Here is a 24,940-nt window from a genome sequence, read left to right as displayed (position 1 = left end):
CACAGACACACCTGCCCACTCCTCTTCCTAGAGCTTCCTTTCCCCATGTCCGTGATCCGACAGACTCTCCCTTTGGGCAGCTCCTCCTTCCTGCTACTCAGGCATCTAGGAGGCAGCAAAAGACACCCAAGGGGAAGATCCGTAGAACGGCACAAATTAATAATTCAACCAGTTGCTCTCAGTTCACAAATAAAGAAACTGAGGCACACAGAGATGCAGACGCTCAATAAACAGTCGCTATCTCTGTTTTCAGCTAGGCTTACCAACATACACCCCCCTACTCCCACTGGTGGGTGTTGATGGAGAGAGTTTTGGTTTTGGGTGTTTTGGGGTTTTTGTTTTTGGTAGATTGCTTTTCCCCCTCATTTTTCATCTCTTCTCATCTTCCTATTTCCCAAATTAAAAAAAAAAAAAAAAAAAAGCCCTAAGAAAGCCCAAGAGGTTTGCTCTACCTAAAGGCTACCTTGGGGAGGGTGCAGACTGACGTAGGGTTCTTTGGGTTTCCAAGGATGTGAATGGGCTCGAGACGTCCAGCCCCAGTCTGCCTCTCTATTTATAATGGTATGCACTGAAAGTTGTTTGTTTTTTAAAGAGGATATTTGGAGGCATGGATTAAGCTACATAAGAAATAAGAAATTCATTGTTTACCGGGTGCAGGATGTTTGTTCCTTTTATTTTGGGGAAAAAAAAAACCCTCAAAAAACTAACCCACAGATTATAATAAGTGTATCTGGTACAATGATAGCAGAACTCAACTATATGCATCACTGATGAAGATTAACACTGTGTCTCAAATTTGTGATTGTTTGAAACTCAAAAGGAAGAAAATAGTGTCTTTCCCATTTTTCTAGTAAATGCTATCAATTTGGTCATAAGTATGGTTTTATTTTTGTTACCTAGTTTATACGATGACAAATAGGATTCCAGTGAACTTATCTGAGGTCACTTGTAACAAAAAAAGTATATGATTTAAAAAACAGCCCCTGGCCCTGCCCATATTTTAAGCTGCATTTACGCCAGGTTATGTTCCTAACATTGTAGCTAATATCACAATGTAGGAGAAAAAAAATGCCTCTAGATCCATTTAGGTAAGTTTAATTGGGGTCCCACTGAGAACCACCCTACTCTTTTCTGAAAGCGAAAAGTCTAAAAAGGTGGGACCATTTAATAAACAATTCTAAATTCAACAAACACTTCTAAGTCCGGTAATGGTTTGGGCGGGAAACGGAAAGAATAAGGAAGAAAATAGGGTTTCGTGGTCAGGCTGGCATACATCTTGTTAGAGATGCTTCTGGCTAAAATCATCCAGAGGGAGTGGGAGGGGTTATTTCTAGAGCTATTACTATGAACAAGTGAACGCATTAATGGGACAACAACAAAAAAAGAAAAGCCGCCATGAAAATATCTTTTAACCCTCTATGGCTGGTAACTCCAGCTTTTATCCCAAATATTATACCGCAAGCACACGGACCATGCTGAAAACTTTCGAGCGATTTTTTTTGGGGGGGGGGGGTCGGGGGAGAGTCTTTGACACCAGAGAAACGCCGCATCTTTTCGGGGACATGTCTTCTGAAGTGAACGAAGGAGCTAGTGCCTCCCCATAGCAGCCGTGGTGGCCGCGGGAAAAGGTCTTCTGCCCTGCGGATCCGCCCGGGGACCCTGTCCCAAGACCATGAAGAGGAAACTGGCAGCAAACTTGTAAACAGAATGACTCTGGGAGGAAACAGGGGTGGCATGCACAGTAGTAAGTACTTACATAAATGTCTGCACCATAAAATCCATCCTGGTAAACAACACTGCAAGGGCACACACACAAAGAGAAACATCCGTATTAGTGCATTTCCCCATGCAGACACACCAACCCCCGCACTGGCGAAGTTAGTCTGGTCAACGGGATCCGAAACACAGGAACCGAGGAGAAGTTTTCACATTGGCTAAGGAGGTTGGAGACAACAGTTCTCTGTCAGCCCGAGCAAATTAGGCTGGGGTAAGGTGCTGGCCCAGAATCAGGATGTGGTGGCATGCTGGACACCGGACTCCCCACTCTTTCACGAAGGGGTGTGGAAATGCAAGGGGGAGGGCAGTTTAAGAGGCCTAGACAGACAGGAGGGTCCAAGTTTGCATTCAGTCCGATCGCAGAGCTCCCCGCAGGGGTATAAGAAAATCACCTATTTAAAATATAAGATTGATAAAGGGTAGATGGACAGACTGCTGCATCCGGACGGCCTGGATGATTCTAGAACAGTTCTTCTACGGTCTCCCACCCTACAGTATTATATTTGGTAATTCTGGGTGCCACTTTTTTGGTGGCAAATGTAGGAAAATATCTCTGATTATATGTGTGTGTGAGCATGTGTGTACGTGTGTACAAGAAAATATGTGTTTGTATGTGTGGGTGGATGTGTGTGTCTGTAACATGTGCATAAGTGTGTGTGAAGACGGACGTATATGGTGTAAAAGGTGTGCAGTGGCGTGTTTGCACATGTGTGTACATACATGTGCTCCCGTGTACACACGTATACACATACATGTACTTTGCGTATGATTTTCTAAAATATATCCAGGCCAAGCAAGCCCCACATTATGACTGAACAGCCCTGGCCTCACTGTGGCTCTCCTGTCACCATCCGAACTGTCATTCCGGAGAGAAAGGACTTCACAGGAGGCGGAAAATCTCCTGGACTTTTCCAGAGTTTTCTCGGTATACCTTGAGTGAAAGGGCCAGGAAGAAAAGCTTACAGCCATGTGATCGCGGGAAACTGACTCGCAGTTCCCAAGCATTACAGTGGGTTTCATGACAATCGCACGGAGACCTGATGCCACATGCAGATTCCGGGAGGAGCACAGGAAGGACGGACTAGGAAAGCAGGTGTCACCAAATGTATGTTTTCCACAGGGTGGTAGTGGTTATTAAGAGCCTTCCCTGAGATCTCCCCATGGAGCTCAAAGATGCTTTACGATTCTGACAACAGACCAGCGAGCCCCACCATCGAAGGGAACTGGGTTCTAACAGAAACGCGACTTTGGTTACCAGAGGCGGGGCCATCAGGTTTCAGGAGCAGCGGACCCAGAGGTAAGCCAAGCATATGGAGCCAGAGGAAGGCACTTGAAAAACACACACACACACACACACACACACACACACACACAGCTGTGACACTGGTTTGCTGGAGAACCCTGGAGAGCGCTTCTGGGAGCTTTTCAGACTTGATTGGCCAGATCCCCAAGTACCATTATCCTTAAAAATGTGACAGGGACTTCACACGCTAAGGAGGTTAGCAGGAATTACTTTCGGCTGTTTTCACCTTGACCGGAGAGGACCACAGTTCACAAGAGCACTTGTCAAGCAGCCTAAAACCCTCATCTGAGATGCTGCGGTATGCCGTGTCCTGAGCTATGCTTTCAGCGTTCCCAACATTAAGACAGTGTGTCTGCGGGGGGGTCAGAAGGCGGGGGCCAGCCTCTGCCAGCAGGACTTGCAACAGACCCGAGGACACTGGGGAGAGTGACATATATTTCGTCTGCTGGGTGACAAATATTTAGAGGCGAGTCGTGTAGCTGTGGAGAAACGGGTTCTGCTTCTGCCCCGTTCTTTCCATCGTATGCCTTTGCTGGGAACACCTGCTCCCCCAACATCCTCCTCCAAAGACAGGTCAGCATTCAAGAGCCAAGTCAGATGGGAACCACGTACGCGTCTGGTCACAGCCTCACCAGCCAGCAGCTGTGAGCCACTGAGCTCGTCACTGAAGCCCTCTGAGCATCACGTGCTCATCTGTAAAATGGGGCAAGAGGCTAGGCAGTGGTCAACTCAGAGGAGGACGCAGTCGGGTGCTGCCCGCAAAGCCACAAGCAAGGAGGTTGGCACCAGCGAACAGAAAGTGATCCAGGGGTGAACAAAAGACTCATATTTTAGCTACATATTAATATCGACATGGAAAGTAATGCCTCTGTCTACATATCTGTAGACAGGCCCTGGCCTTAGCCTTTCCTGAGCAGGGGAGTCTCTGTGCCCGGCTTGGCCCTCCACCATCCGCCATAGAAAATTCCTTTGGGACTCGGACATCCCACATCTAGGAGATGGAGAACCAAAGAGAAAAGGTGGTCCAACATCCTCACATCGATAAGCTCCCACAAACTGAACAATGACCACTCTTTCCCCGAGATGCTTACGAGCCCTCAACAACTGTACTAAGGCAGAGACAAGCCCGAGCATGTCCATCACTAAGCCTGCCCTCGGGAGCTTTATAGGGAGGGGTCGCGTGGTCGCAAAGCCATGTGTGCACACGTACATACATATAAAATTGCAGCTTGCATGGGGGTTGAGGAGCAGGAGCTGGGAAAGGGTAGTGGAGGGAGGAGGGCGGGCAGCAGAGGTGAGGATATCTGCGCGAGTGCCTCGGAAATCTCGAAGCCTCAGCCAGGTGCAGAGGGAGGAAGAGCAGTCCAGGCAAAGGGAACAGACTATGCAAGTCCTAGTGTCCAGAGGGTCCCGGGCTCCTTCTGGGGGCCTGCAGGGTCCAGAGGCCCAGCAGACTGCGCAGCTCCACAGAGAAAGGAAACTGAGAATTCTCTCCCCGATGAAAACCACACCTCGTGGGGAGCGCCTGTTTTCACCGAGTGTGTTGCAGAGGGAGTCGGTGGTGGGGGGAGGGGTTCAGTTGGGTGATGACGGAGGGGGTGAGGACTCTCTTTTCAGGATAACTCTAAAAACAAGGAAACAATACGGCTGGCCTCGTTGGTGGTCTGAAAGCCAGCTGATGGGCTGCCACCTTCCCCAAGATGTATTTTCTCCTCCTCAGCTGCTGAGGAGGCCCTCGTATACTACTGGCCCTCACATTTCTGGAATGATGACTGTGTCGGTCCCTGGTCTAAACATCCTGTGCTACCTTAGCCCACTTCTCCCTCATCATACCCCGTCACCCAGTTCAGAGTTTCTGATCCAATAGGTCTGGATGGGGGTCTAAGAATTCTAATTTCTCACCAGGACCAAGGGATGCTGATGCTGCTGGCCAGGGGAGGAACTGGCTCATTGATCAATGGGACACCGCCCTCCACGTGTTATTTTTCTTTACATCGTGACGGCACTGAGCTGGGAGACAGACCAGTCTCCCAGGCCCTCATCTAAGGAGGGGTGGTTATAGGAAAGCTCTTCCAGACTCTCATGCTGGTTTCCAGGAATGTGTCCAAATGCTTTTTAAAGCCCCATGAAACAGGTGCACTTAAAATATCAGATGTGTCGGGAACGGAGGGCAGGAGTTGAGGGCTAGTATAGATCTACAGATAAATGAACCATGGGCCCCGAACAATAGAAGGGAGTTGCCATCGTGCGTTGAACAAGTATAGTCCAATTTTAATGCCAAGGCAGTCTGTCTAGCCATGCAAAGGTAATTGTATTGCTTGCCAATCACTTCAGGCCTGCAATACACTTTTGCAAGAACATAATGCAAATGCACAACTCATTTTCTTAGAAAGGTAATAGCAGTAGTTAAATATTTGGTTGAATGCAAGCAGGGGATGATCGCACTGTAGCAAATTAGTTTACTTAAAAAAAAAAAAAAAAAAAAAGGAACAAAAGTCGAGGATGGCCAGACTATACAATCTGTTTGTGTAATAGAATCTATCCCCACCACCACAAATGCATTCCTGAAGGAGAGGTTATTTAAAACCGCTCTACCTTGCTGCCCCTTCCAAGTGGAAAATAAATTAAAATTTTAATGCGTTTAAATCTAGCTGTTTTTGAACAGATATGGGTCTGTAAATTCCCTGACATCTGTGTATTATTGTGTATGCTATGTATGGATATATGTATGTATCCACTAACATTTTCCTAGGGAAAACACATTTTTAATCAGATTAGTAAAGGCATCTGTGACATAACCCTGTCGTCTCCCCCCAAAATAAAATTTAAGAACCACTGATTCATGGTGGTTTTATCTATAGATGCATTCAATTCACAACTTCTTCTTCTTTTTTTTTTTTTTGAACATAACAGAGGTTACACTTTAAAACTGGCTGGAGATTTGAACAAGAATTCACACCAAACCCAAACACACACACAAAATGCTAGAGGTAATTCTGAAAAACTTTCTGATAATGGGTGATGATCTCTGTTCCTAGTGTTCATATTAAACGTAGAAAAGTCCTAAACAGAGAGGGCATAGTCTGAGGAGGAGACATTCAGAAATTAAGCCCGAAAGCATGGCTGCTATATAGCCAGAAAAGCACACACACATAAGCTAGTGCCTGCTGTCAGATGCTTTCCTAGGACCTGCCCCAAAAGCATTCCCAAGGATCTATGTGTGAATTTCATCATTGCACCAGCCAGTTTAAGAGTTTTTGTCCTGCGATACTACTATATCTCTCCTATACACAAAATGACACAGTGTCCTCAAACCACTTCTCAAGGTAACTCTGAGAGGCTGTACATAGTTGCATCAAACTAATTTCCTGAGAAAGTTATAGAACACTTTCTCCAAAGAGACCCAGAGAACCAAGACCAAAACCCTATAGCAGATGCTGGATGTTTAGCTTAGAATCCTAATAATTTTTTCAAATACTCTTTGATGCTCCATTAGAACACTCTACTGTGTCCCCAGACAATATGCCTGGTACATAGCAGGCACGGGATAAATAGCTGCTTTATAGTTAAGTGGCTAATTAATTAAGAATAAGATTTTGGTGAGGCCAGGTTCACGGTGTTCCTTTTAGGTGGGTGTTGGGGTTTGGTTGCTTTCTTCTAATATCAGATGTTTACTGAGTCTGGGGGTGTGTCTCCAGTCCATCCATCTGCCATCTCCATCCATGCGTCATCGATCCGCGAGCTCCTTTGGTGGGCAATTGCCCAAAGGGCAGTTTCTCCCACACGGGGTCAGAGGAAGACAGACCGGACATTGAGGCTTCTCTGTCCAAACTGACTCCAGGATCAAACGCGTGGAGAAAATGGAAGACCTGGTGATTCAGCTCTCTCAGGAACCATTCACTAGTTAGTATTTTGTTTATGATCTACATATTCCAATAACTATTGTGGTGCCTCCAACCAAAGCCAGCTCTGTGGCTTGCGGGGGATGGTGGTCTGGAAACTGCAGGACCCTCCCTGGAAAGGGGTCGGACTCTAGGTTTCCAACTCATCGCCCTTCCTCATTCAGTCGATATTGACAATCAACAGTGACTTGGCTGATTCAATCTAGGTTTTCCATCCATTTCTGTGGTCCCCAACCCATGGTCCAAGCAGAACCCCCTCTCCCAGAGCAAATGATCACCTATTGATGTGCCAAGAAGGTTATCTTTACCGGTGTGAGGAAGAAGAGAATAGGGCCCCTCCAAAACCTGTGCTGGGAGGGATGTGGAAGGGAAAACCACAGGATGCGGAAGGGAAAACCAAATCAATCAAAGGAAATGGATGAATGGGAAGGCACGCTTGCTGCATCTTCCTGAAGGACTGTCTCGAAGTTGGATATCTCCGAGGGTCTCCCCAGGCTCCACAAAAGTAGCCATGGAGTTTCTGTACGATTTCCTTTTATACTTATTTATTTGAGAGAGAGAGTATGGTGTATGTGAGTGAGAGGGAGAGAGCATCTGACTCCACACCGAGCACAGAGCCTGATGTGGGGCTCGATCTCACAACTGTGAGATCATGACCTGAGCCGAAACCAAGAGTCAGATGCTTAACTGACTGAGCCTTCAGGTGCCCTGATTTCTCTTTTTTTCCCCCGGTATCTTAGGAAAACAGTATGGAAGCCATACATGGACATAGGATGAATGACCCATTTTTGGTTGGAATTTCAGTAACAAAGTATATATTGCATAGCTCCTGAAGAGCAGAGGTTTAGGTTGGCACTTAGTTTTGTCTTCAACTGGTGACAAATAGAAAATCCTAATAAATGCAGCTTGCTCGGTGACAGCTTAGAAAAGATGGGGATCCCTGCGTGTGAGGGGGATGGCAGAATGGGGTCTTGGCATGGCAATTTAGGAAGTGGTTGGACTTGAGGGCATCCTACATTTCTTTTTCTTCTGGAGCCTTCTCTAAAAACCCAAGCTGAGCTAAGGGACCTTCCTTGGTGCTCACACAACACCCTTCTCCCTTAGCACATTTATTGACATTATTAGCTTATGGGGTGCCCCTGCCCCTAACTAGAAGGAATTCCTTGAAAGTGCAAGACAGTGCGTGGAACTGAGAAAAGGGGTGTTAGGCTGAACTGCACTGGAGTAAAGACATTAGTCGACACTACAAATCTCCCCACAGAGGACTTTGGACACAAATGGCTACAGGAAATCCACACTATCCCCCAATGACCTAAATCCTGATAACGTCACCTTCTGGAAACAGAAGTAGGTTTCTGGTTTCCAGTCTCTGCGCTTTGCTTTCACCCAAGCTCAGGGCTCTTACCACTCCAGCCCGTATCTACTCTCTGCTGTCCCCCGCTTTTCTTTCCAAAATGGGCTGCCCCCCCACCCCTGCCCCCAGTCTCCTGCAGCCTCAACCAACAAGAGGAGGAAAAGGAGAAACCTTCATTTAAGATGCTGGGTTCACACATTCTCATTCGGAGCAGGTGCCCTCCAGGCAGTTTGCAATACAAGACACCCTCGCTGAATTTCCGATTTTCAACCAGCACTTTGCTCTTCTGGAACACGCAGACATGGGCACACGCACACTGCTAGCCCTTCTGTATCTTCCTCCTCCTCCTCCTAATATTGAGAATTTCATCTTACCACTAAGGGTGGTTTCAGGATTCCATTTGGAATATTACCAGCAAAGAGGCACAGGGTACCATTACAACCAAAATGAGAGGACTATTGCCGGAATATTTAAATTAAGTCACGTCTGAAAGCAGTCACAAACACGTTGCTTCACCATTTGGAGATGCCTGTGTCTCTCCCTGGTGAACGTGGCATTAATTAGTTATGCACGGTTATTCCCGGCAAAGAGCGAGATCACTGTAAGTTAGCGAATTTCAATTTTACGGCAGGTGTGTGATTTTGAGATTTTTATAAATTGTTCATGTGAGGATAAGCCATATAATTTTATTTTTTTTTCCTGTTCAGTATAGTAGTGAGATACTGAGGGCACATATACCAAAAAGCTGCAATTACCATCTACTAAGATAAGATAATAATTTTCAGACAAACGAATGTGGTATAAACATGCAATTCTGTATTTATGGCTTATGAATCTTGCTTTAGTAATTACATGAGCCTACAGGGTAACTTGGTCTTTTTTTTTTTCCCTTCCTCCCTCATAACAACTTGCTGTGTGACCTTGGGAATAACACATCTTTATTTCTGCATTTCTGGGTCTATAAAACGGGCTCAACACTGTGGGGTTGGAAATAATGATTAACACTCTGGATGCTTCCTTGTATTACATGGTCAGGTAAAGGCTTAGGAGGAACAGATGAATGTTTCTGGAGCATGGGAAGAAGTCAGGGCAAATTCACCCTCGGTTCGCTACTGTCCACCACCTCTCCGCGAGAAAGGAATTTTCACCGTTGTTTTGTCCAGTAAGAAACCGAGAAGTGACCCAAGGCTAACAACAAAACAAGAAACAATGGACACGGACTGGTCTCTTTGCCCGTGTTCTCTTCTCCTGATGATTCCATGTACTTTCATTTATTTATATTCTGAATTTCATCTCATTGCGTCTGTGTTTGAAACACCTCAGATGCTCTCCTCTGCAGTAGGTGAGTTATGAATAAATAATGAAAAAAAGAGTGGTTCCCTTTGTCGTCGGTATAATAGAGAGATGATCTAGGCTAATTCAGGTTTTCTAAAAGATTTATAAGCAACAGAGCTTTAAAAAAATGCATTAACCCTTTTCATACAGCCTGGAATGCAGCCATATTCTGTTTCACAGACCAGAAAGCCAGTCGGCCAGGGCATAGCTGAGTTTTTCTGAGTAGCGCTACTGACATTTGGGGCCTGACACGTCTATGTTAGGGGGCCCTCCTGTGCACTGTGCACGTCAAGCAGTGTCCCTGGCCTCCACCCCCTAGATGCCATGGCACCTTCCTGCTCCTGCTGTGACCACCCACAATGTCTCCAGACAATCCAAACATCCCCAAGGTCTGGCAGAGACACCACTTTCTCCCCAACACCAGGGGTGCTGGAATGTTCCAGAAGGAGCCCTGAACAGGAGGAAAGAAAGCATAGCACTGCAGTATGGGCGCACATCCCACCAAAAGACCACAGTTTCTCGGCGTTCCCAGTCATTCCTTGATCTACGCTCGGCAACACCAGATTCCCTGCGCACAGATACCACACGGCCAACGGAATTACAGTTGCTTGTAGAGGAAGCCAAATGCCCATTTTGGAAAATCCAACTGAAACGGGTCTTAACTTCCAATGTCTTTGAACTTTTGAACGTTTGCATTTGACTCCACACCTAAGTTTCTCTTCTCAGGCAAGGGCTCATAAACCTTGACAAGCAAGGTGTCTTTGGGGGAGGGGAGCAAGACCACCCCAGCGAACTTTGATGTTTGGGGACTTTGTGTCCCTCCATGGACGGAATTCAAGGGGCAGATGTGATCCAACCTCCTTAATAACCAGATGTTTGCAATCATCAGAAATACATCTTTGGCTGTAGCCATTTTTCTGTTCTCCAGCATTCAGTCTCAGAGAGAATTTACATAACAACATGTGACATGTAGAATGCTTAAAGGCACCAACCATGACAGGACAAATTACACTCATTTTTCAGTTCTCTTTGCAAGGTGCTCGGCGGCAGGCGCGCGCAGGGCTGCATGCCGGGGCGGTTCTGGTGGGGAAGTCAAGGCCAGCATGCGTTCACAACCAGGAGGGGTGGTGCGGGAGGCCCGCCACAGGGCGGGGGTGGGGGGAGCTGCCCCACTTACCCGCCATAGGCCGGGATCGGGGGCGGGGGCGCCGCAGCGCGGAAGGTGTTGTACACGGTGCGGCCACGGCCTCGCAGGTGCGCCCCTCGGTAGGCGGCCGCGGCGGTGGCGGCTGGATACGGGAAGCCGGGCACTGTGGGGTGGGAAAGGAGAGAGCAGAGCAAAGGCTTTCAGAAGCACACCGGTCTCGGAGGGCAACCCGCCCACCCAGGCGCCTTCTACTCCCAGCCCCAGGCTGGACACCGCCCCTGGAGAAGGGAGGCGGGGTTCCAAAGGCGGCCAGCAGGGAGGAGGTGAAGGTCCGATTCCAGACAGAGTGGGTTGCCTAAGGGGTCGGTCCCTGTGCCCAAGAGAACATGGTAAATGACAAGCATTTACAAAGAATTTGTGGTAACAAGAGACAAGCTCACTGCGCAAAGTTAAAATTCTACAAAGGCAGATTGCAGGAAGTATGCGCTGTGTTGCCAGGATCTAGGTATCTATCTGCACACACATGTATACCGTGTGTAAGAGATATTTATGTGTCTGAGCACACAATACACGTATATAATGTAGCCAAGCACATGTGTAAATGTGTAAGTGAACATGTGTGTCCATGTGTACCCGGTGTCTACACATGTGTATGTGGGTGTGTACCCAGGTATGTTTATATGTGTGTGTATATATGCAAACACTTGCATTTCCATATGCGTACATACTTCAATGTGTCCCTAGTTATCTCTGGGGCTGAACTGTGTGTGTGTGTGTGTGTGTTGTCTACTGATTGCCTTCCCTATCCCATTTTTCTTTCCCCCGTTTTCCTTTATGTACACCTACTGCTTGTTAAAGTTTTTAAATTGCAAGATAGTTTTCCTGCAGACGCGTGCATGCATCACAAGTGTGCAAACCCCTTATGCGCCAAGAAACGAACCGTTACCAATGTCCCATCAGCCCGCAAACCATGTAACAGCTAGGCGCACCCACCAACCGTTAATTGTAGAGAAGTCTGGGAACTCAGCTCTTAAGAGGGTGTGGGCTGAGTTTTCCTCCTTGGAGGAAAATTCTCTGAGTGGGATTGCTTGCTGAGGAGTCAAGAGGGAAATTAAGCCTGATGCCAGAGACCCCTGAAAATTCGTTCCCTTGCCTCTGCGTGGGATGTCCTTCCTCCTAGGGTGTCGGCAAATCCGGACGCACCGGGGCCCAGGAAGCCTTCAGGAAACCACTTCTGCGCAATCTCACAGCAATTTCGCTATGCCAGCCCCGAGCATGCCATCCCCACTGAACTGCAGGCAAATCGCCCAAATGGCATTCCAGGGAGGAGGCACATTTCTGGAAAACCATTCAGGGGAATCCACTGAGGCAGGAGATCTGTATTAAAGGCCCAGAACACCCAACCTCTCACAGGTAATGGTTTCGAAAAGAGGGAGTCTGTCAGTGTGTTACCTTTTCTCTCCCCTATCAACCAGCAAGTTCTTCCTGGCTTCCCCCCGCCCATCGCCTGTCCATCTTTGCTTCTGCCTATGCCTCCCCAAGTCGGCGGAAGCCCCCCAGATTTATCCACAGTAGGTTCTAAACTTTGGACACCTGAGTGAATACACGTAAATAAGAGAGCAATCGGTTAAGTTGTGGACAGGCCAAAGAATGGACAGACTCTCCAGCCAACCCCCCTCCTTGTCCCAGGTTCCTTTCCCAACTGCCCCCCCCCCGACACAAAAGGAGATTTCCAGAGGGAGGGAGAAACAGGTGGAAGGAAGCAAGGGTTTCCTCCCTAGTACGCCACCCCCTCTCTCCTGCTCCCTTTCTTCTGGGACTTCACACAGTGTTTTTAGGACAGACGGGGCTGGGAGGGACAGGAGCCTCCAACCGCAGAACATCCGACCGCCAGGGAGGCTCGCAACCACAGGCCATCAGCAGACGCACACCTCTCTCCGGGAGCTCATTTTGGGGAGCACCTCATCGCTTGCAAGATGTTATGTCTCGTGCTGTGTTGAAGGTGCCTGTAGCTTATATCCAAACTGCCAGTGGGGTCTGCTCCCCTTCTCACCACCCCACTCAGGAGCCGAAGCCCTTCACCTGATCTGTTTATTAGCCCAGGCGACCTTGGATACACTGTATCCTAGCTGCGTGGGGCTGGCCGGGGTGGGGGAGACGAAGCAGGTGGGGTCCCCCACAGCAGCCATCCCCAAGCCCCTACACCCCACAGAATCGCAGGGGTTGGAACACAGCCCTTGAACCCAAAGTGCAGACTGACTGACGGTCACTTGCTATTCTCTGCCCGTTCTCATGGATTCCTCCAGATCTTTCTCTCACCAAGGAGGGTACGATGCTGGGATATGCAAGCGATTCAGAATGATTTTATCTTTCCATTTGTGTCTTAAAAGACCATACACATTGTTTTTAACCTCTTTTTTTTTTTTTTTTTTTTTTTACAGATTTGATTTACTTGACAGACAGAGATCACAAGTAGGCAGAGAGAGAGAGAGGAGGAAGCAGGCTCCCGGCTGAGCAGAGAGCCCATGTGGGGCTCGATCCCAGGACCCTGGGACCATGACCTGAGCCGAAGGCAGAGCTTTAACCCACTGAGCCACCCAGGCGCCCCTTAACCTCTTTTTCTTATTGTTGTTCGTGTCAAATCGTGCAGCTGTCCTTAATTCTCAGCTTCCCGGCCTCTGCTCACCCATGTCCCCCCGCTTGTGTTTCAACGAACGTGCATGAATTCACAGAGAGGTGTTCATTGTAATGGGGAAAGCCAGTAAGTCCTAACACCATAAAAGCCCAGAAGTCATGAGCTGTTTGTTTCAGGACTGGCGAGAAAATGAGGGAGCGGGACTGTGATGCCAACTCCATCTAGTCACAGTTCAAATATTAAGTTTTCATAGGAACACCCTGGATTTTGAAATAAAGAAAATGAAAAATTCACAGTCTGGCAGAGCAGCTGGCCGCCTGTGTGAGGAGACACGGTAATTACGCTGACCCATTCATTATCGCCGGCTCCCGCGCACACTGAGAGAGACCAGATCCCTCTCAGCGACAAGCAGCTTCTACAATAATTCTTAGAGGATTTAGATGTTGAGATACAACAGAAGCTAGGCTGGGGAGCAGGGCAGCATGAGCCGCTCAAAAGTGCGGGGCCAGGACTCCTCGTGTGTCCCTTGCCTACGGCGGCGGGGGGTGGGGGGGGGTGTCCCACCCGAAGCGGGAGGAGGTGGGACAGGTCTCCATGGAAGGCTTTCCAGGGCTCTTCCAAGTTAACCTGGGGCTAATCCCAAGTTAGAGGGATTCTTATTTTGTTAAAGGAACCCAGCAAGGACAACACATCCACTCCTGGGCCGAAAACTTGCTTTTCTGGGAGGCCAAGTGGCCTCAGCAAGATAAGGAGGTCCTTCCTGCACGTGATGCTTTGGACCTGAGGCTTCATGCAGGAAGCCTGTGTATCTCCCAGGTGGATGGATGGTTTGCTCAGCTGTCCCTTTCTTGGTACCCGTCTCCTGCTACCGAGGAGTCTCTTTATGAAGCCTCTGGTTGTCATCACGATTAATGAACGTTTGCTTCCTCTTTGCCTTCTTGCTTTCCTTCCTTCTTATTCTGACCCTCCTTTCCCCCTTCCCCCTTTCCTTCCTTCCTCCCTTGCTTCCTACTCGTATTTATGTCTTAATCTCCTTTGGAAGGAAGCAGCCACAAAGCTCCCCGGGGTGTCCTCGCCATCCAGTAGCTTGGATGACAGAAAGGAAAGAGGAGGGCTCCCGCTGTTGCTAGAACGTACCCTCTGCGAGGGCAGAGTGCTCCCCCTCTGTTGATTCAGAAGAGGGCCCGGCACGGAGTAGGTGCGTGGACACCCTTTGGAGGTGAACCAGTGTTCATCTCCCTCCTTCTGGGACCGTAGAGGCAGAGCCTCGTCACCCTGCACCTTCTAAAACACTGCCCTCTATACGAGGTGTCCTGCCCGGGAGTCGCACTTACATGGAGGCCAACGACACAGCAACCCTGGGTCAGGATCCCTGTAAAAGTGACTTCTACAGCCGGGCTCACAGGTGCTGGGCTGGCCCCGGAAATGGCAACCACACTTGGCGTTACGCGTGGTTCTGATAAAACGGGAGAGGGCTTGGATCCAAGTGTTGTACTCGGAATTACTGCAAAACCTTAATTCCCTGCAATTCACATTCACTGCTGTGCTGTGTTGGGATTTGGAGATCAGGTTCTTGTTCTGGGGAAAAGCAGGGCTCAAATGCAACCCCCCCCCACACACACACCCCTGCCAGACACTGATACCTATGAAAGGGCCTGTGGGGTCAGGTTCTTTCCTTCACCGAACCCCAGACAGTGCTCTCCGGCAACTGAGCAATTTGGAGTCTCTGAGTACAGTAAACGTGTGCCACAAGGAACAATGGATAGAATGTGCTTATAAACCTTAACTCCTCGGGTCTGTGGCGGAGCCTTCCATGTTCCTCCTCATCCCCACTAGAGGAAGTCCCCTGCCCTCCCGCCCGCTGCCCGCCCTGAAGCTGGTTTAGGATTCTGAGTGACTCTCTTGCCACTAAAACAAATGGACAATTGCATGGGTTAAAAAAAAAAAAAAAAAAAAAAACCAAAAACCCAAAAAACACAACTGTTTGTTACGCTTCCTCTGGACTCCACTTAGGATGGAAGGAACGGATTCGTTTACTTTTGTTTACTTGCCTACCATGTGCACTGGCTTGTTGATGCTGGGACACGGTTAAATGCATATTTGAAGCAACTACCTAGACAGATGATTCAGATACAGATGAAACAAAACCGAAATGACTTTATCCTTGAACCACACAGAAGACATCTCAATTATGTGCTTACTTTGGGACGCGACACCTATCTTTTGTTGAGTCAAAGTTATCGCATTGTCTATCAATGCCCCAGTTCAGGAGTTTGGATCCAGTAAGTGGGCAATAAATGTTTAATAAATCTAATGCAAAAATGCCAAATGGAAACTCACAATGTCCTCTCTGATTCTGGAACGGAGTAAATCAATGTTAATAAAAGTCATAAACCTGTCACCCTGTCCCATGTTTGTAAAAGCCTCTTTGTTAATGAAAGGACAGGGTTAGAAAGAAAAGACACCAGATTATAGGCATTTTTAAACCCCTGGTGTTGGAACTGATTTTTTTTTTCCCCCCTAGCTGAACTTCCAGTTAATAAACATGTAAAGAGAGCATCACTGGGGAACAATGGAAAGTATTCAGGTTGCTTTGCAGACCCAGTATAAATCCTTAGTTGTTGGCATGAGGGAGACAAGGGAAGACAGGAGACGAGACAAAACAACAGCACAGGTTCATTATACTGGAAAGGTTCCCTCTTAAACCTTATCCAGCATGAATCAAAGTGAAAAATCTGGTATCACGGCCACGAAAATTGGATTTGGTTCATAAGCTAAAAATGAGTTTCTTTCAAAGGGAACAGGGCAAGAGCTTTTAGAGCGAACACCAATTGCGCATCTTGGGGACACATCAACGTCCCCGGCCGACCCACTCCCAACCTTCCGCGAGATGGATCCCCGCAGCATATTTTGGGGGAGTGTCTGTGGGATAACTCGCTCCGTTCCTGGGCAGGAGGAGTCATATAGCACGGAGCTCAATGAAATGGAAACTTCAGGGATGTAACGAGAGGCCTGCTGTGACGTGCGAGGCGAGGCGATGTGCGCGGTACCAAGGCGAATCAACATTTTTAACCGGAAGATGTGTGGGTGTATCAACCCGCCAAATGGCCCGTTTACCAGGGTGTCAACTGCTTCCTGCCTGTCTCCCATCAAAGACAAAGCCCCGCCGCCCACCCCCTCCTCTGAGCTCCGCACTCGGTGTATTTACAGTGACGAACGCGCCCGCTCCCCCTCCGTCTCCTTTACGAAGATGGTGCTTACCTTCGAAATAAACACAAATGAGATCATCTCACCAGCCCGGAAATCCCCAAAGAAGAAACACAAAACCAGTGGAAAATACTTGAGGGTTATAAAGTGCATATTAAAGTTTTAGAGCTTTGGGAGAGATGAAAGAGTAGCAGATGCAAAAGCCAACAGGGGGGCAGAGTCTGCATCAAAGCCATAAAAATATACAGCCGCGGTAATGGGCAATTATTCTTTGCATTTGTGCGCTGGTTTGAATTTGCATGAGGTTGCCAGATGCCCTGGCAAAGGTGTTCCATCAGAATGGAGGGGAGGGCTGCTCTTTGGGCCCCCACCCTTCTCTCCCTGGGCGCCACAGTGCCTCCTTTGCCCACCCCTGGAGTGGTCTGAGACCCAGAGCTGTCCGTGCTGATTTGGGGTTGAATTTCTCTGTGGATAATTTAGGGTGGGAACCGTTCACCCTAAATTCACCGTTCACGTCTGGGGGTACAGACATGCTTTCAACAGCAGGTTCACTGTTCGGCAGGATTCCCTTTGGGGGAACTCCCGTTTCATGAGCTGGACCGTAAATTAAGAAGTGGCATAGTAGGTTAACATGCCGAGGTGAAATAACCAGCTTGAGCTCAATTTCCGAGGCAGAGTATTGTGTGATAAACATCACAAGGAATAGTTTAAAAAAAAATGATTTTTTTCCCAAATGACAAAAATGTTTGCTTGCTCCCCTCCCCCAAAATGAATCTCAAACAAAAGTACATCAAATTGGTTTATAGCAGAATTTATACGCAACTGGGTCACTCTCTTTGAATGGTGCTAAATGGGAAATTTAATACGATGGCGCACATTTAGTTCTAGGTCAAAATAAAAATGGAAAGGCTTTCAATTTTGTTAAAATTCAGCAATTTCAAGGTTTCAGGAGAGAAAGGGGTGGGGGGTGTTCCAACCATCCAGTCATTTACAAAAAGACCAAAATAGCCACTTAATTTGTTGGAATCTCTGATTCTCGTATTCTCGTCTGTCTATCCCTGGAACACATTTGGGACGGACTCTTGTTTCATTTCAAAATGCATGTGGATATTAAATACTGCTGTTTAGAAGCGAATAAATCCACATTTTGGACAAACAGTTCGTTACAGGACATCCTCATTTGAGATGCATTGAATAGGAAAACAAAAATTTCTAATTAATGTACAAGTCTAATCACCATTCCCCACATGGAAGAGTAATTTTTCACTGTTCATTTGCTGGGTTTAATCTCAAAACTGACATAACAGAAACGCAATGTCCTATAAATCTCCGCTCATTTGTTTCCTTAATATTCATATCCCATTGAACAGCAGCTGCTTGTTGCTGCAGTCTATTACAACTTGCAAAAGTGTCGATAAAAATATTATGAAAGGCAAGATGTGTTCCTTCCTGGCTGTGCGTGCCATTTTATTTGGGAAAAGACAATAAATGGCTCATGGATGGTCCCCCCCAGCCTGCTGCTTGGTGGGTGATTAGTGATTAATTACCTGGCAGCAAATTGACATGGCACGAGGAAATTGACACAGCCCTGATTAATTAACTTTTTATGGGTGGTAGTTGCTCACAAAACATGGCGCACCCTAATTGAATCGCTCTACGTAGCATCGTTGGTACAAAAGTTTTAGCCCAATCCAGATGAGCCAGAAGTTTCTTGGCTGTTCTAGGTCTGATGAGAAGGTGTTGAAGGAAGGGGCAAGAACTTGAAATTGGAGAGAAAAGTACATTATTTGAAGAGGGGAAAAAAAAAAAAAGATGGTGACATTGTCCTGGCTGGACTGCCTGAGCTGAATTTATTGACCTAAATCTTTGCTGTAGGAGGTTACACTGCTGCCTTTTGCTCCAGCCTCCTCTGGCTGCTCCTTCTCTGTGGCTTCTGCATGTTCTCTTTCCTTTGTCCTGTCCCTAAACATTGAGTTGATCAGCCCACTCAAATGCTGGCTCCACTGTCCCTTCCTCCTCCAAGGGCTTCTCCCCACCTTCTCAATGTTTCTCGGCCACTCCCGTCCCCAACCTGCTTCCTCCCCTGGTTTCCTCTGGCCTTGACCACTTCATCGAATGGCACCCACATCATACAGCTCTCCGTGGGGATGTCTTAAGGACCTTATTTTGGTCAAAACTGTGTCTCTCTCACACCTCCAGGGTTACCTGGCCTAGGGTAATTACTGCAATGTTTATTGAGAATGTTGTCAGATGAACTCAGAATGTCACAGTTGTTCAGCCACGGGGGAAGGGGTGTAGGGGAAGGGAGGACGGGGGGACAGTCCTTAAACTTGCGAGAGCTGCGACCACGCTGCTTAGGAAAGGCGCACATGCTAAGAGAAAGTCGGGTTTTCTGGAGGACATGAGTGAGGAGGGACTCAACCCGACTTGAGGAAAGTCCAGACAATGGTAACTGGAAAATTGAAAGCAAAGCGGTGATCCCAGTTGGGCAAAGTCCAACCTCCCATACTCCATTATCCGAAAGAGGAGCTTCAGCTGTGTATCAGCGACGATTTACTGACACTTGCTAACCGCCAGACCCAAAGGTTAACTCAGTAAATCTTCAGGAAACCATACAAGCCGGGCATTACTGCTACCTTCCCTTTCCTGGGGAGAGCAGGAAGAGGTCAGGCAGCCCAGAAACTGGCCCAGTGCTCTCAGACAGCCCGACACTAGAGCCTATCATCGCGTCTACCACACAACAAAGCAACGAGGCTATTGGGACTAAGGTATCCCGCGTCAGCCCTGGGCAAGAACTTCCTAGTTCCACTCTCCTTTCTCCTTCAGGACTCCCCCGTTCTCACTTTCCTCCTATGGCCTCCTAGAGCAGCGTAAGTGACTACATCCTCTCCCTCGATTCAGACCGCAACCAGGACAAGCGGCCCAGTTCGTCATGGACGGAACGAACTGGCAGGGGAATCTGCTGACAAACCTCCAGGAGACCTCAATATGCTCCTGGTTGGGGGCAAAAGCTGGAAGGAGGCGGAGGGCAGGTGCCGTTCCTTCTCTTCTCTGTTTAGGCGCTGAGATTTCAAAACACCTGGAAAGGCTTTGCTCCTTTTCTACTAATTGGATACAGGCCAGAAGGATCACTACTGATTTGTGTTCCTGGTAAGAGTCTACAACAAGCCATTTTCCTTCTCCATCTTGGCTTATCTCTTCTCCCAAAATACCGGGGAAACGGACTCTCCCAGCAATGGGGACCTAGGGTCCCCCAGCATGGCGTTTATACACAAACCTCATTACTGTCAAAATAAGGAGTTCCTTATGACAAACTTCAACTAGAACCTTTCTCCAAGATTTGAGAGAGCTGCAAAAACAAACAAACAAACAAACAAAAAAAACCCTTTCCCGATATTTGGGTAATGCCCTTTTTTCTCTATATAACCGATTTATTAATATTGTTATCAAATATCACTTCACTCATGACTCCGGTACAGTCTCTTCCTTAGCAAGGAAACAGACGAGTCATTCAGGGGTTTAAAAAAAAAAAAAAAGAAAACTAAATGCAGGGAACGCCCAGGGATGACCTAATCTGAGCAGCGAGCCTGGCGTCCCCAAAGCAGAAACGCTTCCTAACTTAAAAACACATTCAAAAAGCGTCCACTCTACCCCCACACAATGCTTACATGGAAATTTCTTTCATCGCTAGGTCTTTGAATGAGGATGGCAGCCTTGGTTTTCAAATAATTGCCACATTACTCCCGCTTACCTCCCGAAGTTGGCTGTTGCCTCTTCTCCCCTGGGTTCCAGACGGTCTGATGAACCCAACGGGCATGCGCGGCGAGCACCGTGGCTGCCGGCCGTGCCCAGATACGCTTGCACTTTGCAGAAGACGTATTTGTGATCTGTCGGCTCACAGGTGTTGACAATACCCACCCTGGGCAGGATTTCTGTAACATTTCATCCGGCACAAAACGAGAATGAATCTCTCAATCTTGGAGGGCTTAACCTGGCGGGACCGCGGAAGGCATTTGCAAAGGTGCTTTCTGTTATTTGAAGGAAGGCTGGAGACAAAGCCGTGAGAAGCTGAGATCTGTTTTAATTTGGAAGAGGAGATTTGCCACACTCGATTCGTTTGACAACACCTGTAGCGGTGTCAATTTAGCTCTCATCAGGTAGCCACGGGGGGAAAAAAGGCAAATTATTTGTATAAATAATTACTTTATCAAGTGCCTCTATATAGTAAAGTTTCAATTGTTAAATCTTTCCTGATCTGGCTAACAGGTGGCTGGAAGCGTGAGCCTGGTGAATTGCCTCTCCACGCAGCAAACAAGGCAAGGGAGATAAATTAGCTTCACGTGGTGGAATGGATTTCCCGTGGTTCTCTGGGGCTGCTGGAGCTCCTGCAGGTGACGCCCTCCGAGGGGGCCGGCGGTGGGGGGGGGGGGAGCTCCCAGGACGGGTCCGCGATGCAACTCCAGCCACCACTGTGGGAATAGCTGGCCGGGGTTAGGGCCGTCGGATTTGGAGAATCAGTTTCTACCAGAATCCCAACCCTTTGAGTCACGCCCCACGCAAAACTCGAGGACAGGTGCCATCAGGATCTGTGGGTTTCCTGCCTGGTACCCGAGCTGGAACAATCCCCCAACCCCCAATGTGGACAGGCTAGAGGGAAATCACTCGGAAATAGGTTGTCCAGTCACTAGACCAACATAAACATACCAGACTAGCTTCTTCGGTGAACTTAAAAAAAAAAAAAAAAGTCCCGGAGAAGATGGCGTCTATGGAAGAAAGGGAAAGTGTAGCCGAGGATTTGGGGGGACACAGTGCCTCAAGCAGCCTGAATGACTCTTCACACAAGGAAGCTCACAAGTAGGCCGACAGTCGTGAATATGCTCCCAGCGATCAGATTCGGGCAAGGTCAAACCGCTGCTGTACTGTGAGGATATAGACCCACCTCTGGCCGAATCCAGGTCTTGTCATGAACTAACGGCAGCTCAGGGAGAATTTTGTAAAACCAATACGGGGGGACTAGGGTTTGCTGGCAGAAAAGAATCTTTTGGGAAATGCTTCTTGGAACCTGGGCGTGATATATATCCTTGGGCAGGTGTGCCTGCGGAAGTGGTTCTGGTACGTTCGTGTTTACATAAAAAGCAATTAGGCTTCCCCAGTCTACACTGCATGCAAACAAAACTCAAGGAGACTGGACTGAAAATATGGGGTGTGTTATCTGGTCCTAAAAACTGCATTTTGTGAACACTCCCCTCAAATTCTCTAGGAGCAATGAAATAGCTTCTGGCATGACAGTCCTTTTACAGAAATGAAAACATGATTTAAGAAAATGGTGTTTTTGGAGAGAAGTAAGTGTTTAAATTATCATGTTTAAATGAACTATGCCAGGCTCTTTTCCCTTCCAGGGAGGCAAGCTCAGCTTCCTTTCGTGATTCTTTGCACTGCACAGGGAGATTTGCTTTTGAAAAGAAACGAGGCAGGGGGAGGAGGGGGCCACTTCTGTGGTTGGACACATTTCTGTGCAAGAAGCACCAAGGGGCCCCTCTCCGGGGCCTGAATTATATGTCACTCGCTGTTCTCACTCCCCCTTCTAAGCTGTTCACTCCCGGCCATGCTGACTTTGAGATAGGACTTGGCTTCATTTGCAAAGCCTGGTCCCCCAGGAGTACACACCTGCCCCAAAGCATCAAGCTGCCCCTTTTATATTCCAGGAAACACACAGGATCTTATTTTTGGCCCCAAAGTAGTTCATATTCAGTCTGAACACGGAATAGCCCCCTCTCACATTTGAAATCTATATTTGTTCGAGAAAGCAAATGAAGTACAGATGAGGGCTTAAAAAAAAAAAAATGAACTCTAAACCAAGCTGCCAAACCCTTTGGAGGGTTTCGTTCTCCTCTTTGCCAAGGACCAGCGGAAGGCAGGCACGGCCCAGGAGTTCAGTGCGGGAGCTGCACCCGCGTGTTTGCTGGTCTTACAAAAACATGAGCATTAAAAAGTACTTTCTGTCAACGCCATCATAGGATGTGGGGTTTCCAGGGAATTCCCCCAGAAGGACTGCCTCACTGCCTTCCAGAAACATCTCGTCTCGGCCTTGTTCTCTGGCTGTGTGTGCACTGGAATCCCAGGGCAACGTAGTTTATTGTTTTAATATCTGTCTGACACACAGCAAACCATTCTCCAGTGACTCCTTATCTGTCATATGTATTTCTGTGAGAGAAATATCAAGACAAATAAGATGTTTGGGGGCACACCACAGGATGGTAGGTTTTGCAACTGGCAGCCTTTTGCAGAAGGGAGGCCCCCATCTGCAAAAGAGAAGAGCCACCATTCTGCATGGAGATTAATAACGCGCCAAGAGAGCTAGACCCCAGCCACCAGAAATGTGGCTGCTTCTTTCCAGATTCTTCTGTAAACAACGGAGAAGTTCAACTTGTGCGTTTTCCCCCCTGAAATTGTCTTTTTTATTTTTTTTTAAGAGGCAAAACAGTCACAACAGAGGGGTCTAGGATCATGAGTGGGCCCAAGTCAACCGCGGCTGTGGATGAAGGCGCTGACCCGACCCGGTTGGGGCGATGGTGGGGCATGGATTGAAAATACAACCGAGCCTGTTCAAGAGGCTGTTCAAGAAGTCCGGGTGAGATGAATTAACCCAGGAGTGAGTACAAAACTCTTAAAAATCAGCTGCTCACCAATCGGCATGCTGTGCTACGCCATGGGGAAAGCGGGGCCGGTGACGGTGCCAGGCAGAGAGATGGCGCTTCGGCGATGGAGACAGAACGACACGGGGGTTTGGGGAGCGGGGTGGGGGAGGGGGTAGCTGCACAGCTGTGTCCAGCTGGGAGCAGTTGCTGGACATTAGATCGGGCATGTGCTCTGAGGTGACAGGCAGAGCACGGCACAGTCGATGTCTCAAAATCTCCCTGGGCACGGGTTCAGTGTCGCAAATAGGAGTTTGGTGGCCAAGTGCGTCTACGGGTAACGCGGGAGAATGGTGAGAACTTCAGTATTCAGCTGCGCTACCAAGAGGCATTCAAAACGCCGTGTTAACAGAGGGCAAGCCTCCTGTCAGGTAGGACCCCCAAATGTCGACGTGCGAAATTTGTTTGTAGTTTGGAGGCTTTAGCATCACGTAGCCATCCTCTGTCTCGCCCACGAGATCGCCACACTACAGAGTCTGACTGAAGGACGCCTTGCTTCATTAAACTGAATTTAAATAAAAAAAAATTCTTAGAGGACACCTTGCTCACGAAGTACTTACGTTACATGGAAAGGCATATAGAAACAACGTGATGGCAGTGGGTTATATGAAGTAACGCCTTTTAACCCCCTCCCCCACCAAAAGACTGAGAAAACGAGCAAAGACTGGGAGGAGTGATTTCCAAGTTGATGACGTAGAGGACGCAGGTCTCTTGTCACCACCGCGCTGAGCCACAGACTCAGAAGGAGCGAGGCAGGGGTTCCTGATGAGAAAGATCCACTGTGGAGGCCCTCCGAGACCAGCATGATTGGAAATTGCCGGAGACGCCAGAATCAGCCCAGGCTACCAAGGAGGCCTCCCCAGTGCGCTGATGGAGTCTCACCATTTATCCCAGCGGAGCTGGGGCCGGTCTTGGAGAAAGCCAACAGCACTACAATGATACCCCCAACTCCACACTTGTTTGGTGTTTGTTAGGAGGGCAAAACTCAGCCAATCCACGCTATTTAGCCCGAATTCATGTATCTACCTTACTGTGGGTATCTTTTGACGTGCCTACCATCCATTACTGGTTTTGAAATGTAACCAAAGGGCACAAAGTACGAAAGACCCAGGAAGGTGCACATTGAAAAGAAGGTCCCTCTTGATCTCCTCCCCATCGTAGCCAGCTGTCTGGAGTCCGGCCCTCCCAGATAAGAATGCCAGCCGAGCAAAGGGGTCCGGAAACTGGCGCCCTCGGGCCACGTCTGGCCCTCGGACTGTTTGGGTCCATAAAGTGTTATTGGAAGCGCAGTCACACCTGTTCAGTTCTGCAGTGTCTGTGGCTACTTTCGAGCTAGCAACAGAGTTTGATTTGTTGCCAACAGGAACCAGATGGCCCATGAGGCTGGAAATATTTACTCTCTGGCCTTTTAAAGAACTATTTTGCCAATCCCTGACCGGGCAGATCAGACACAGAAGAACCGCTTCTCCAGCGATCCGGGGATGAGAAGAAGAAAGCACAATGCTGGCCCGAATGCAGAGGCTGGATAGCTGCCTAGAAGCTGCCCTTGACCCTTCCCTGCTCGGACATTTCCAGAGCAGAGCACG

General features: G+C 48.2%; 1 protein-coding gene across 14 annotated transcripts in view; it reads right to left on the bottom strand.

The window, feature by feature from the left end:
• The window catches only part of RBFOX1 (RNA binding fox-1 homolog 1), a 1,452,832-nt gene that overhangs the window by 45,414 nt on the left and 1,382,478 nt on the right, over window positions 1-24,940 (bottom strand). For 11 of the 14 annotated variants that reach the window (XM_044233296.1, XM_044233301.1, XM_044233292.1 and 8 more), the window contains 2 exons: window positions 10,848-10,980; window positions 1,757-1,796 (listed from right to left, as the gene is read on the bottom strand). In XM_044233296.1, the coding sequence (XP_044089231.1) occupies window positions 1,757-1,796; window positions 10,848-10,980 (173 nt within the window). The remainder of the gene's footprint in view (window positions 1-1,756; window positions 1,797-10,847; window positions 10,981-24,940) is intronic. The other 3 variants (XM_044233305.1, XM_044233302.1, XM_044233304.1) reach the window with 1 other exon arrangement.

Source organism: Neovison vison, chromosome 14, assembly GCF_020171115.1.
Source record: "Neovison vison isolate M4711 chromosome 14, ASM_NN_V1, whole genome shotgun sequence".
Classification (NCBI taxonomy): domain Eukaryota; kingdom Metazoa; phylum Chordata; class Mammalia; order Carnivora; family Mustelidae; genus Neogale; species Neogale vison.
Note: the sequence above shows the minus strand (reverse complement) of the source record. Positions and strands in the feature narration are given on the sequence as shown.